A 15,222-nucleotide genomic window follows, 5' to 3' on the forward strand; every position below is an offset into this window, starting at 1 on the left:
CTATCCTCTAATAGTAATTTCTTCAGTCTGCTTTCAGACAGTGCAAAGGTTTACCTTAACCTGCTCTAATCTACTCTTGACATGTGACATATGTGAATCAGAAGCTCAAGGTTAGGGATCTAATTTATCCACATAATCAATGAAGCGTAGCAAACAGTGCATAAATACCTTACTTTATTGGCAAGAGACCTCGGTGTGCTTTGGCTTTACTTTTTTAATAAATTATCTGGCTTTTCTACCCATGTGAAATTATGCTTCAGTTGTCTACTACTTTTATTAGTATTGTAGTGAAAAAAATAGGACCATACATTCGGGTAAATTCTGTCTTCAACACCTCCCACAAAAAAATCACGGTCTTTGTTGTTGTAGTTTTGGATTGGGGTGGGTTTGTCCCAAGCATGCCAGTAGCATGCTATGCAGAGAAGTAGATAGAGCACTTTTTTCAAGTAATTAAACAAGTGATAGTACCATCGGGTTAACTGGTTGAGAAGCGGCTCTTTTTTGAATCTGTCTTTTGATAGTTATAGCTGCTGGTTCCACAACCTTTATCTGGAAAAGGCAGATAGCTGGCATTGTATACTCACATCATCAGTTCCACGTGTGATTTGATGTTCCTCTGTCATGTCTCCCTCACCAATCTTCTGCAAACTCTTCTAAGTTTATTCAGTTGCTTCTCGTATTTGTTTATTATTTTGCTCTGTTCTCTATTCCTGTCCTGTCTGCTTGTTTTGCCATTACTGAATATTAAGGTGACTTTTCTTTGCAGCACTTACTAGACCTATCATCGTTTACATGAAGTTGGTGGTGTTCTTCCTGTGTGCGCTATCCCGCAGTTCTCTGCATTGAAGTTCATCTGCTTTCTTGAACTGTGAGAGCGTGATGGAGTCCCTGCCCAGTTCTTCCCAACCAGGCCTTGTTCTCATACTGCCATATGGCTTCGTTTTAGCAAATTTCACTCCCTTGCTATTCAGTTGCTGTTACGGGTTGTTTGAATTTGCTGAACAGTGTAGGTCCCAGTACAGGTTCAGGTGGGATCTGTGTGTCGTCCATTTCTTTTTTTCTTACTAGTTTTTTTAATGCAAGGACTTTCTTTCATGTTTCAGGACAGCTTGGCTTCCTTAAGAGTCTTTGGTGAGCAACTGTCAGGTACCTCTTGGAGATGGGATCAAGCGGATTTCCCTTGTCCACATAAAAGCTGTCAATTACTCTTTCTAAAGGATCAATAAGTATTCAGTCAGTAGTTATTGTCTTCATTAGACTTTACAGTAACTTGCATGTGTAGATGCCAGTTACCAGCTTGCTCAGGAAGCCCTTTTACTGTAGGTGTAGTACTGGCTCTCTTCCTGCTCCTCCAGTGCAAAGGCAGTTTTTAGCAAGAGGTAACTCTCCAGGAGTTAGCTGGTTTTTGGTTTTGAGTTTTTCTATGGATGTCACCTAATCTGAGTCATTGGTTATTATTCGTGTCTATTTGTTGAATGAACTACTGGTATTTTTATTTGAGACGGATCTGATGCACTGTCTGTAAGAAGGAATTCTGCCATTAGATCTTCAGAAGTTCCTTCACAATAAACAGGGATACAAAAATTTACATTGTTTTTCTGTTCTGCCTTTATCTTTTATCTTGCGTGTCTGGCACGTCTGTTAGCCTTAGTGAGTGCCTAGCAGGCTACCTGCTCCTAATTCCTCTAAAAAAGGCTTTATTAGTTTTCAGATTTATGCTATTTCCACTTGTTGCTCACTTTTTTGAGACTGACTTCTTGGATTTTTGTATCTAACTATCCACTGTATAAAATCTTTCTTGTTTTCTTTATGTGGATGCTTTAACTTTTTCAAGGATGCTGTCCTGCTCTTACTAGCATTCTTACGGCTGCTCTTTAGTCAGCCTGGATTCCTTTTGGTCTTTCTGAAGTTCTTGTTGAACACTGTGCATATGGTCTGAGCCGCTAGGATAGTGTCTTTGAATAGTTTCCATGCTGCCCTCAGGGATTTTTGCACTTTTTAAAAGAATCATAATTATATATAATTCGCCTTTCTTTGAAATTAGATACAACTGCAGTTGATTTCTTATTTTTTCTTGCTTTCACATGAGGGTTGGATCTTGGCACGTTATGATTACTGTTCTGGAGCTCTTCAACAGTAATATTTTTGAGCACTGATCAGAACTGCTTCCCAGCTAGCATATTCTATTCCCAATACTGTCTCCAACTCTCACATGAATTAGGCAAATTTTTACGTGGGTTTTGAGCAACTTTCTGTGACTTCACCTTGTCATTATGCAAGCCACCCCCCCTTCACACCTACGGTCTTGGGCTGGAAAGTTTCTGTAATGAGTTTACATGTTAAATTTGGGGGTAGGCATAAAGGCATGACTAGAGTTTAGCATTCTGTAGCCCTCAGTCAAATAAACTGTATCTGAGGGGGCATTTCTTACCTAGAAAACTCTCAGTAGTTATCTAAGAAGTTTAGAAGTGTGCCTTTTAAAACTAGAGGCACTGACAATTTATTTGAGAAACTGTATTCTGTCAGTGTTTCTACTATCATTATTTGTGTAGTTTAGGCTCACTGTACATCATTTCTACAATAATTACTCTTTTAAATAGTAGTATTTTCTCTCTGAAAAATGTATTTTCATAACTGTTTGTTCCCTGATGCATAAAATTGCACTTTCCATAATGGGTTGCATTGGTCATTCAGCAGAACCCTCAACAGTAGTATCTTTGATAGTCTTTCAGGGGGGCATGGAAGAATATAGACGAAGTAAAATTAATTCCCTTGACAAACCCAACACGAGAATGAGGACATTTTTTGTATTTATTACTGCCCATGTTATACTCAGCAACCACTAGATGTGTGTCCGTGCCCGTTCTCTTCTGATACAATAGTGGACTATGGACAGGAGTAACTTCTCATAACTAATTTGTTTCCATGAAATGGCATAGAGTGTAGGGGAAGAAGAAAATCAATGTACTTTTTAAAAAAATTCCACCAGGGCAATATTGGAAATCCCATCAGTACTGTGTGGCTGTCAGAGGCCAGCTCGCGGTGGTTTTTATGAGCGATGTATGTGTGTATTTGTGATCATTGGAGAGGGGGGAAGAAATGAGGCATAGCAAGATACCAGCTACTGTCTTCTAGAAATGGTGCAGGTTGGCTTAAATCCCACCTAGGTCTTCAAAGTGTCGTTTTGTGTACAATCACAGTACATGACTGAGGTTTTCTCTTGTGAATTGCTGCTGACTGCTTTGGCCCTTCACAGAATTAATCCTTACATAAAATTAGAAGCTGGCACCATTTTTCAGCCTATGCGACTAAAAATACATTGCAATGATCCTCTCTCTGTACTTTGGCATGCATGGGAGCAGAAAAAGAGTGGGAAGCTATTGAAACTGAGGCATAGCAACATGTTCTGAAGTTGGACGTCTTTCGTGGTGATCAACTATGTAGCTCTTAAGGAGGCCTGGGAATAGAACAGATTCGGAGTAGGGGTTTTGTGATGCTGGATGTGTAAGAGCAGCTCCACAGACATTATTTGTCCTTCAGAAATGGAAACCAAATGTACATCAGTTACTTGAGAAATCTGCTGACTTTTGTCTGGCATTTGTGTTTTCTCATTGCTCTGGCAAATTCAGAAAATTGCAACCAATCTCTCTGCTCGTAGGGATGAAGAGCCTATTCGCAGCTCTGCTCAATTTTGTGATGTAAGAGAGAAGGCAGAAAAAATTATTTATTAATTGAATCCTAATCATCTGTTGCTGTACCTATCATGCACTTTTTCTAATCCAACTACATAGCTCATCTAAAGCTTGAAAATGGAAACTCCTAGCGAGAAGGATGTCTTTGATATCATTCCCATAAAAGTCATTGCTGGCTGTGTTTGAAGGGAAGATAGCAATTGTACATGCTATTTGTTTGAAGCCTTAGGGAGTAACATCTAGGACCTGTATCATGACTAGATGATCACTGCAAAAACAGCTGTTCCTCCTCCCACCACTTCTGCCCAATGTTGTTTGTCACTAACCCTCTGCCAGACTTTGGCATTCCCTTAGCATAGCAACAGAATGATTTGTCTGAGCACTCTTCTTGTGATTCAGGGCAAAATCCAAAAAATCAGTTTAAACACCTTTTGGTGGTGCCTGACTTACTGCTTAAGAAGATGAGGTTCATTTGCATGGCCTACAGTACCTGTTCTGCTCAAGGGTGCTTAAAAGCAGCTGATGTGGGAGAGAATTAGGGCACAGAAGTTTTGTTAATAATTATCTGAACACAGTCCATTGATAAATCATTTAATTTTTAGGCAAAAGACTTCTGGATCCATATATGGTAATGGAAGATGCTTTTACATACACACTGTTTCTTGTTGCCACCCTCGTACCGTGTTGGCCTGCTGGAAGAGCGCTCGTGCAGGCATGCTCCTGAGTTGTAAGCAAAATGAGCCAAATTGCATTAGTTGCAACACTGGCTTTAGCTGAACCCGTGCTACACCTTGCAGAGGTAAGGAAAGACTTGGCTCACCACCTCCGCAGTCAGCCCAGCGCGGGCAATTGAGAGTTACTTTCTGCAGGACCTGAATTCAAAACTGGCTTAAGAATTGGTACAGGTGGAGGTGTGTACCAGTGGTGTTTTACCATTACAGCTACCTTCATGATATCCTGCATTTATTTATCGGACTTTATGGTAATTGAAACACGTTCCTGATCAGCAAAAACTTCAGTTCTAAGTTTCAGCTGAGTGTCTATATATCATTTAGTTCCTGTACATTCTTTTGTTTTGTGGTGAACAAGATTAGCAAATACTAAACTAAATCAGTAGAGTACCACTTGGTAAGTAATAAGCTAATGGAAATTGGTTTAAATACAAGGTTTATTGTTTTTAAATATGGTTTCTAGTTGGAGTGGCCGAATAACAAGACAAAGGTAGAAAATATTTTTTCAACCTTACTGTTATTTTTTTAACTATTTGATAAGTTATCAAATACCACAAAAATAGCTGTTGACTGAATTATTGGACTAAGACCAGTTAGTTAAACTAATATTTTAAGTAAATGTTATTTATGTAGCCCTGATTCCTGGATCTTTTCTGTTGTGCCTGCTTCGCTTTCTTCGTTTTATCTTTTTCTTTCCTACAGGAAAATATAGCATATACCTCTGCAGCATTTTCAGTTCCTTTCTCTTCACCTCCTATGTCTTTCCTTTTCTCCCCACTCTTTTTCACCTCCACCTCTGCATCTTCTGTTTCTCCTTTCTTTTGCCACTTCTTGATTCTGTCTGTGTACTGAACTTCTCTTTTAAAATTCATCTTATCAATGTCTCTCCCTCTGCCTCACATGACCATCACTCACCCACTCAAACCAGAGCATCTGTGCACAGTCTTGGAAACATTCAGGTACTTAAAATCTAGAGAGCTACTGTACTGGCATGAATATAAGGCAGGAAGAAAAATATCCAAGAAGCTTATATTAGAAGAGCCTCTGGTCTGGCAAGTTGTTTTGCATCAGCTCTGCATCAGCTCCCTGACAGTGCGTTGTCTGCTTGCCAGACTTCTCTCTGGTCAAGCATTATATATGGAGCTCCTTGTTAGCTGGGACGTGGTGCAGGGCTGCTGCCTGTGCCAGCCAGCCCGCCTGACATCTACCTGGGCTGCTGCAGGTGCGCCGGCTGCCTTTGGGCACCGTACACCATCCCTGGCGTAGTGTAAAGGGAAACACAGTGTGTCCGTAATTGAAACACAGTCTTTTAAAACAAAGACTAGCTTTCTTTTCGAAGTAGCTCCTGTAAAAATAAGTAGATACGTGGATCTGTATTTTACTTGGCTACTATGGTGAAAATTACTGGCTTCAGATTAATTGTACAAAACAAGTAGGTTTTGCTCAGCGTTGATTATCAATACTGTGTACTGTGCTGCTGAAAAAGGGACAGGTGTTAAAAATCTTGCCACATTGTTCAAAGATTTGAGCTTTTTTTCCATTTAATGAGTTTGAGGGTTGTGCCACTTGTCAAAAACAAGTTCCTGTTTCAGACTTGCCCTGATTTCAGTTTTATTTTGTATAGGTCATGAAGGATTTTCGGCGCAAGCTTCCTTAACTGATTGTTTTCTATAACTTTGCACTTATAAAAACTGTAAGTTGATTTCTCTGCACGAACAATGCCTTTGCAGCATGTAAGCTGTTTCTTATGGCAGTCATATTTTTTGCCATGCAACACACAAAAACCTAAATTACTGCTTGTCATTCAGCTGGTTCCATAAGGTTTCCATTGGAAACTCATGGATAGATGGATCATTTAACTTCTCTGAATAAGTTATGTAATCGGAAAAGTTAGTTTCATTTCAGAATTAAAAGCTAATCAATAGCTAAAAATTTCTATCTATAAAATAGGTGGTAATTATTTAGAACAAGAAAATGCTGGTATGAATTAACAGACAATGTCAACAGATTACAAATACTTTTTTCTAGAAATTAACTGTTACTTTAACTAAAATGTAGAAGCTTGCATTTGGCAAAATGATCTGATGCCATAGCAACGAATGACAATTACAAAAAATGTTGCCCACATTTATTCTCCCTTACCCCAGCCTGTCTATATCCGTAGTGCAGGAGTTGAATTCTGATCTCTGTTTTCTAACCTTCCCTGAAGGAAACATAACCAGCCCCCTTCTTGCAAAGTAAGAAGCTTCAGTTCTAGATCACCTGATAGAAAACCGAAAATACATCCATGTGGTGGACGTGCTATTGCTTTTGTACTGTTGTTGGAAGATTAGTTTTGCCTCAAACTGTATTTCAGATCAGACTGAGATAATATGAGAGTATATTTATGGATTATAATTTAGTTTGAAATAATTCGCTGTATCGTTTCTTTTAGTTTCTAAAACAGATACTGCAGATGATGTAATCGGTGAGTTTTTAACAGTTTAAATGCTTTTTAAAAAACCCAATAACACTAAATATATTAAGTCAAATACATCTGTCAAAACTGAAATACTCAGGTTGCAAATGAATGCATTTAAACAGGTAGAGAAATCACAGTGTACTCATGTTTGTACTTTAATTCCATTTTGAGACATAAGTCTAGGAAACAGTATACCCAGTTTTGTCTTTAAGTTTTAGCCAATTGTTGCTTTATTTGCCCAGTGTTAAGACTTTTTTTCTTAATGTGCTTGTAGTCGTGTATCATGCTGCTTTTGTGGTACTTGTTACTGTCGTATCAGAAAAACAAGTATACAAGAAAATAGTAGCAGTACAAATTCTGTTGTACCCTCCGTCTGCACTGACTGTACCAATGGAAATTTGTTTCTGAGTTGTCATCATTTTATCATAGGTTTCAGGAGCTAATGTGGCACTTCTAAATTAAGATTTTCATTGTTGCTGCTAATTCTGATATTGCTGGATTTTGTGTTCACTGACCTTGGTCCTGTTGAGTCGCTTCAGTTCTAACTCCAAAGCATGTGCTACATCCAACTTCTCTCTAAAGGTATAAGAACAAAAAGCGTTTAAGTCCTTAATAATCTAAGTACGAGTCTACTGGAACCATAAAATATGAAATGTGTTGTGTACGTTTTAACTTGTTAATTAAAGCAGCAGTAACTTGAGCCTTAAAAGAATCAAATGAAATCTAACATTATACACTTTTGCTATGTTGTAGTTTTGTAATTTCCAGCTCTGTTTGCTGAATTCTTCGTATACTTTTCCTCTAATCAGTCTGTAATTACCATGTGGTATAATTAGATTAATATACTTTCATTTATTGCAGCTACCCATTAGAGGAAAACTTTGTACTTCTGCCTTTATATTTGTCCTATATCAATGACTACAGAATTCTGCACTTTCATCAAAGTGGCCTCAGCGTACCTAGGTGAAGAGTAGTTACATTTTGTCTATTAAGTTTCTCTAGTGCTTGACTACTTTTTTTTTTTTTTCTTAGATGATGAGTACCAATGGAAGGGGCCCTTCTACTTCATCCAAGGAGCAGATCCTCAGTTTGGACTGATGAAAGCTTGGACAGTTGGTGACACTGACAATGGAGATGATGAATGGGGAGAAGAAATCAAGTTAGCAGAGCAAGCTGTGCAAGCCGTTAACAAACTAAACCCTAAACCCAAGTTCTTTGTGTTGTGTGGAGACCTTATCCATGGAATGCCAGGTAAGACAATTAAAAGTGTAGACTGGGGATTGTAACTCCATTTCTTTATGTTTCAGATTTGCAACACGGCTTATTTAATTTCCTCGACTTGACAACATTCTTTTGTAGGATTTCGTCTTCTACTGTGTTTTGGTATTTGGGAATAGTGTACTTGGTAGATGATTCTTGAGACGTTATTCTGATTTCTTTATCTGACTTCCTGTATCTTTCATTTTAGGGGTCTGCTTTTGTTAGTTGTTTTCTTTTCAATGGGCATGAGGATATTTTCTGTGAAATAAAAAGTCCTAAGAACACACATTAAAATTCTTTCTTCTAAACAAACTCCTTTGAGAAGGCAAATAGGGACTGTGGCCGTTGGGGAAAAACAATGCCAAGAAAGGAAGAAAAAAATAGCTGTGGCTTTTTGAGTACCTAGAGTGGGTGAAGCTTAGAGAATTCTCTGGCTTTCCAATGTTTAATAAATTCTACTACTTCCATACCTAAATTCTTAAAATGCCAAAAGCCAGTAAATTCAAGTTTTAGCATTCTCTCGTCTTGTTGCTGTTGTGGGACTCGAGATCAGCATGTTTCTGTGTTCAGTCAGAGGAAGAACAACAGACCATCTAGAAAGGTGGGTTACAAAATTTGACAGTTAAAACTTTAAAACAGACTCGTAATAGCTTCTCGTTTAAGAAGCTAAGTGCTTTTCTTGGAAGTGAAAGAAAAGGTGATGTTACCAGTTGACAAGTGGTCTGTAAAGCAGATCTTAGCGCAGTGTCTTACGTTTCTTAGCGTTGGTGAGAAGCAGAGATGCAGACAGCCTTAGCTATGTGGCTGACAGCGCAACAGTCCACCAAGTCAGGTTGCAAATAGAATCCCATGTGCTTTATCCTGTGCTCTCCTTTGCACTCCGCTTGCACCTGCGCTGATGCTTCCCGGCTCCTGTTTGCACAGCAAGGTTTTGAGTACGTTAGAGACCTTTTACTAATTCCTTCAGTGTCCCACAAAGTGGATTTTAAAACCTTAGCTGTCAAATTGACTGACATCATATATAGGCTCCAGTCTGTCTTTTGACCAGAACACAATTTTAGTGATAGAGTGGGAAAGTATAAAACCCAACAGGTTTAAGCGTGATTGAATCTGCAGTGTTAACACCTCAGTAGCTTGATCATAGTGTAGAGTCTGCCATTATGTGGTTGTTTTATTGGTTTATGTTCTTCCATTAATTTTGGAAGTAGAGATTTAACTTGGAATCATAAAATAATCTCTTCCTAAGAATCATCTGGCCTTCCTATAGCAGAGTTTTAATAAGTGTTTTGATTAGGACTTTTAATTTGGGTAAGTTAAGTCAAATATGTTATCTTCAGTACCCCTTCTAAGATGAGGAGAAGTCAGGACAAATAACAGATCATATATAACATCCTGTTGATCTTTCACTCACGAATTTAAATAATCCAGGTAGCTAAGTTAATTTTATTTTACTTGGGTATTTCACAAAGGCTCATAAAACAAAGTTCCGAGTACTTTGTTTATACTGACTTTAAACAGCGTTATTTTAAGGCTCTTCTGTTGATAAAGTGCAAACCAACAGCCAGCAGTCTTCTGACTTCCACTGGGTACTGAATGGCTAGATACAATAAATTAAGTCTTGTGTGTGGCAGGTTTTATGTTTTTTTTTTCTTTTAATGGATCTCCGTAGTCATTGTTGTCCATTTACCAGTGTATGTGTCAAGCTTCAGTAATATTTTAAATACAAACGTGTCAGGGTTTTGCAAAACATTATCCTATATTCATTTTGCTGACACACACGCTGAGATAATTTACATTGTATGGTGTATGTGCTGTACATTGTATAAATATTTGAAGCTGCCTAGTGCAATTTCCAAGAAATGGCAAAAAAGAGCAGTTCATTACTCAACGATCTTAAGGGTCTTTTCTAGCCTAAATGATTCTATGATTACCTCACTTGAGCCACTGTACTTTAATTCAGCTAATGATTTCTTGTTGATTGAAATTATGTTAATCCTTTGCAAGCCTGTGTTATTATGTAGTTATATAAAGTAGTTAAGGAAATGTACTACTAAAAGGAATTTTAGAATATTCAACTGCAACAATTACTTCATTACTGCCTTTGTATTTATACAAATGGCTTGCTGTGCCGTGAGCTGGTAAACATAAGTACAGTTTTACAGTCAGCCGTTTGTCTTTCTGTCTAAACGGATGAGACAGATAAAAGTGAATCACTGTGGTGCAGATACCTGTGGATTAACTCTTTGACTAGTTGCCCAGAAGGGCAAGGAGAGGTGTGACACAGCATGGGAGACAGAAATGCAGAGTCAGAAAAATACTTCAGAGAAGATGAATATGTGTGTTTAAAAGAGTTTGAAACACTTTAGTTTAAACTGTATGATTGCGTATTTTGGAAGTGAAACAATAGAGTTTTCAAGGATTTTTTTTTTTCTACCTTTTCCTCTTACTTAGCTTCTGGAATAGAAATTCCTTCAAAACACAAGAAGAGTTAAAGAAAACTTAAAGATATTTTAAAACAAGACATCTCACTGTGCTTGAGATTTCATCCTTTACAAAATCCATTTAATTCTAATTTAAAGTGAAGACACAATGAGATAAAAAGCTGTCAGCTGTCTTAAAGTTTAGTTCCATTTTTAAAATTATAAGAGTAATTTTGAAATTTGCCAGCACTTTCATTATCTGTTACAGCAAAAATTTGAGATTATAAGAATTCTTTTGGCCATAGTATATTAATGAAAAAGCAAACATAAAATCTCAATTTTTACAGCAAATAGCTTTTCAAGATAATTTGAACATATAAATGTTTGCAGAATTGAAGACCAGTAGTAATATTTATTTTTCTGGAGTAGTTTAAGTATTTTCACTGTTATAGCCAAGAATGTTTAGACCTAGGTAAGCCATGTCTATAGTAGAATGGTACTTTCATACTTCCCCACTGAGCAGTCTCTTTAAGAATGCCCCGTCAATTCCCTTATCATGTTAGTTCAATAAAATTCATTTTTTCAGTAGGAAAAAAATCAGAAATGACATGAGACAAGGCATTGATTTAACAACTGTGAATTTGGCTTGTACGTATTTAATGTTTCAAATTGCATTTTAAATCACTTGTGTATATCACCTGTATTAAAAGTGAATATGTCAGCGTTAATGGAAGTGTGTCACAGTTAACTGTTGCAGGATGGTTATAGAAAAAAGCTCCAATCGACTGAAGTTCAGCTGTATTTTACAATCCATGGGCCAATGTCTATCAAATTCTTCTGACTGTACTGCCTTACAATCAGTGCCTGTCAGTAAAAAGGGGGGGAAACACATCTTCCTCTCTTCTCTTAATACGTTTTGTCGTGGAGTACTAAGTGTAAAGTTGTGGTGACCGCTTTGAAGCGTGCACCGTAGCCATTGAGCTGAAGTGATGTTGAAGCCTTTTGCAAAGGAACTCGAAGAAATCTCAGTGCTCCAGCAGCTAGAAGTGATGAACAGAATTCTGATCAGCTGGGAAGCAATCAGGCACAGCACTTGGAATCCATTACAGATGTCATTAGAGCAACAAAGTAATCAGTGCCAGTATCTGGGTATTTAGCTGCTGATTAAGAGTAGTTTGTACTCTGAATATTATTTTCAGAAGTTTTTCTTGATTACATAATCAAGAATAGGATATCTATTCCTGGTAATGCTAATATTGTGGTACATAATCAAGAATTTTAAGCAATACCTTATAGTGCAACTGTTACTGAAAATAATTTCTGTAAACTTGATACTTACACGTAGATGCACCATGATAATGAAAGACATACTTCTGAAGACATTTGTGTGCAATGGTTAGTGTACCATAACTTAGTATGGCCAGAATGGTAATCTGCAAAATACAAAACATTGCTGAGTGGATAAGGCATTTGTTTCGCTGCATTTTTCTAAAACTCTGGAAATTTATTTCTCAGAGTGTTTTTTCTCATATCAAGTTGGAACCTTCTGTTTTGTTTTATGAAAACTTCCCTTGTTACTCCACTAGCTAACTTTGAGCCCCACAGTCCAGCCAGTTTTTCACCCAACTAGTTCTCCACTCATCAAGACTGCAACATCCGAACTGCATAACCTTTTGATGATTATAGAGAGGTGCCAGCTCTCTCGGTACTCTTGGATGCATCTTATCAGGACCCATGGACTTCCTTTGGTTGAAATTTTTCAGGAGTTGGCTGAATCCAGTATTCCTCTGCTCCTTTATCTCTGGGACAACATTTCAGTGAAGACAGGCAAAAGAAGCGCTGAGTACCTGTCAGCTGGTTCTGCCTCACCCAGCGGGCCTCTATTTTCTTTATTATTTTACTGCTAAAGTAGTAATAGAAACTTTTGCTGCCTATCATGCCCCTTGCTGTTTTCAACCCGCAGTGAGCTGTGGTTTTCCTGACAGCAGCCCAGCATCAATATTCTTACTTTCAAGTCTCTTTGCTTCCGTCTCCCTTTTACGTCCTTTTTCCACTGGTACTCAGGCATGAGTTCCTTACTTAGCAAGTTATTCTCCTGATAAGCCTACTTTCCCCTCACCTTTTTTTATTTTCCTTCTCTCAGTATCAGGGAGGACCATTCTTGTGTTAGCGAAGGAGCTTGTCTTCAAAGATACAACAACTCAAAACTCCTTTGCTTTCAGAGCTGCCTCCCGCAGGACCAGTTCCCTGAATAAGCCAGTCTGCTGTCTGGAGGCCTCGGATCTGTTACCTGCCCTTCTTACTCCCTCGGGATTCTGAACTCCACTCTGGTGGCTGCTAGAGCCAAGGCTGCCAGGCATTAACACACCCCCTGGCATTTCTATGTTTGTGAGTAGCAGCACAGGGAGGGTGGGTCCCAGTTGCCCCATCTGCGTCAAGAAATTGTCCCAGACTCCTTCCTGAATTGGTGTCAGCAGAGGTCAGGGAGGTTAGTCTCCCGTGAGAGACAGGGTCTGTGATCTGTAGACTCTTTTCAAGTTGCTGATAGAACACCAAATCCACTTCTTTGCCCCTGTTAGGTGGTCTGTAGCAAAACCCCACTTTTAATGGCTGACTCCAAGCTCAACAAACTTGGTGTCTGTTCCATAGAAGAGCTCACACTATGCAGTGAGGGCAAACTCCCCTGCCTCCTTTTTTGCCTACCTTTTCTGTTTCAGTTTAAGCTTTCTTCTTCCCGTACCTTGAGTGTAGTTTGGTGTCCAGGAAACAGGTTCTGCATTTCAACACCTTTCATTACAATAGAGATTTCAGCTGTTTGCAGCCAAGGTCACCCTGCTGAAGCCATGGAGAAACACTGACTTGCGAAGCTGGGAATCTAGCAGCTGTTTTTATGTGGCTGAATTCCTTCAGAGGAAGTTGGTTTCACTGCATTTTTTTGAATGATACTCCTGCTGTCAGTAACTTGATACACATCAGGGTGAGGCAGCAAAATCTTTTATGTGATGTAGCTTTAGACCAGGTGTTTAATTATTTTTCATTAATTGCTCTGCTTACATGGGTGAAAGAACAAGACAGTGAGTCTCCCGCAAACTTTACTTATCTCTGACTGTGGTAAAACATAGCTGTTCGGAGACTAAATGAAATGAGACTGTCTTAATAATGAGAGTAATAAAAAAACCTGATAGAACTTGATTAAGCTTGATCTGTTAGCTGTGTGATAATGGATCAGTGGGCAAGTGATGTTTAGACTTGCTGGTTTAGATTCGTTTGTGTGTATACGTTAATTGGAAGAAATCGAAATTACTAGAATAGAGTATCGCGGTACCTGAAGTACACTGCGAATACTTGCACTAGTTCCTTTAGTTAAGGCATAATCTCTACCATACACATTTCCTGCCTAGGTCGTTCAGTGCAATATAATCTAACATCAGCCTTTTCAGTCCATGAAGTCCAAGTAGCGAAATGTTTCTTCTTTTTCTTCTACTTTTATGTTATATTATTGAATTATTTAATTAAAGGCTTTCACAGTGTTATCAATAACACGTTTCTGAAACATTTAATTCTGTGAAGGAATCTTTAGCTCTGCTGAGGTGAGTGGAACCACCACCTGACGGGTCAGAGCTGTGGGTGTTGTGCTCTACTTCAGAATTCCTTTGTCTTGCTGAGAAGTGGGGGGGAGAATGCCCACATCACTTGCATCTGCTAATTCAAAGGCCTTTTCTCTGAAGGATCTGCTTTTTTCTTAATCCATTTGTAAAGAACAAATGAATCTAGACAGCTGTGTAAGTGATGGGAGGAAACAGAGCCGTTGTATTTGAAATAAACTGAACTCCAATACAAGAATTCTGCTCTTCTGACATGCCTAGTGAATTAATTATGATGGTACTTCTTTCTTTTTAATTAATCTCCCTATGATTTCGTTTCTTTCATTAGCTTCAGAAGCAATTGTCCATCTTGCTTTCCAGTGTGATCACAAGATAAGCAGTCGTGCCTCTTTGTGCTTACTTTCCTGATGTCTGTTGTTGTGGGTTTTTGCATAGATTTTTATTCATTTTATAGCTGATAAAATGGTCTTGCACATTTCAGACCCTTCCAGTATTTTTTCTTCAAACTCACCCTTCCTAGCTCTCTTGAATTACTTGTGCTGCATTCCCCCTCCTCTAAGACAGAGGCTGCAGGGAGGGAAGCTGCAAGGAGCCGGTTTCCTGTTTGGAGGAGTTAGAGCTGCTTTGTGCCATTTTGGACTCCAGCGGTGGCCCTGAAATTGATACACCTGGTTGCAAGGGGTTGTGGCACAGAAAAGAACGTTTGATGTATTATACCTGACTGATAGACACTGTTCTTACAGTGGCTTTGCTTTCTGTCCTAGAATATTGGGAATAGTTACAGGTTTTGCAAGATACTCAGTATTATCTCAAGTGGTTGCAATGCTGTATTAAAGAGGTCCGTGAGGAGGGTTTGTAGAATGTATATATCACAATATCAGGTTTTTTATCCAGGCTAAAGACAAGGTCTCATTAACTTCTAGTTAAGGAAACATTTTTAATAATAGAATGCATTAGACAGGTTTGCTGTGTCTTGTTCGTTAGTTGTCTGCCTAGTAGAGTAAGCGTTGTCCATGTTTTCATGTGCCAGTATGTCGGTTTGTGCACGCGCTC

General features: G+C 38.6%; 1 protein-coding gene across 1 annotated transcript in view; it reads left to right on the forward strand.

Moving 5' to 3' along the window:
- Positions 1 to 251: 251 nt before the first annotated feature.
- The window catches only part of CPPED1 (calcineurin-like phosphoesterase domain containing 1), a 35,618-nt gene continuing 20,647 nt past the window's right edge, over positions 252 to 15,222 (forward strand). Inside the window, exons 1-2 of the mRNA XM_010136404.1 lie at positions 252 to 296; positions 7,898 to 8,135. Of these exons, the coding sequence (XP_010134706.1) occupies positions 252 to 296; positions 7,898 to 8,135 (283 nt within the window). The remainder of the gene's footprint in view (positions 297 to 7,897; positions 8,136 to 15,222) is intronic.

The sequence above is a fragment of the Buceros rhinoceros genome, unplaced genomic scaffold (assembly GCF_000710305.1).
Source record: "Buceros rhinoceros silvestris isolate BGI_N320 unplaced genomic scaffold, ASM71030v1 scaffold16725, whole genome shotgun sequence".
Taxonomy (NCBI): domain Eukaryota; kingdom Metazoa; phylum Chordata; class Aves; order Bucerotiformes; family Bucerotidae; genus Buceros; species Buceros rhinoceros.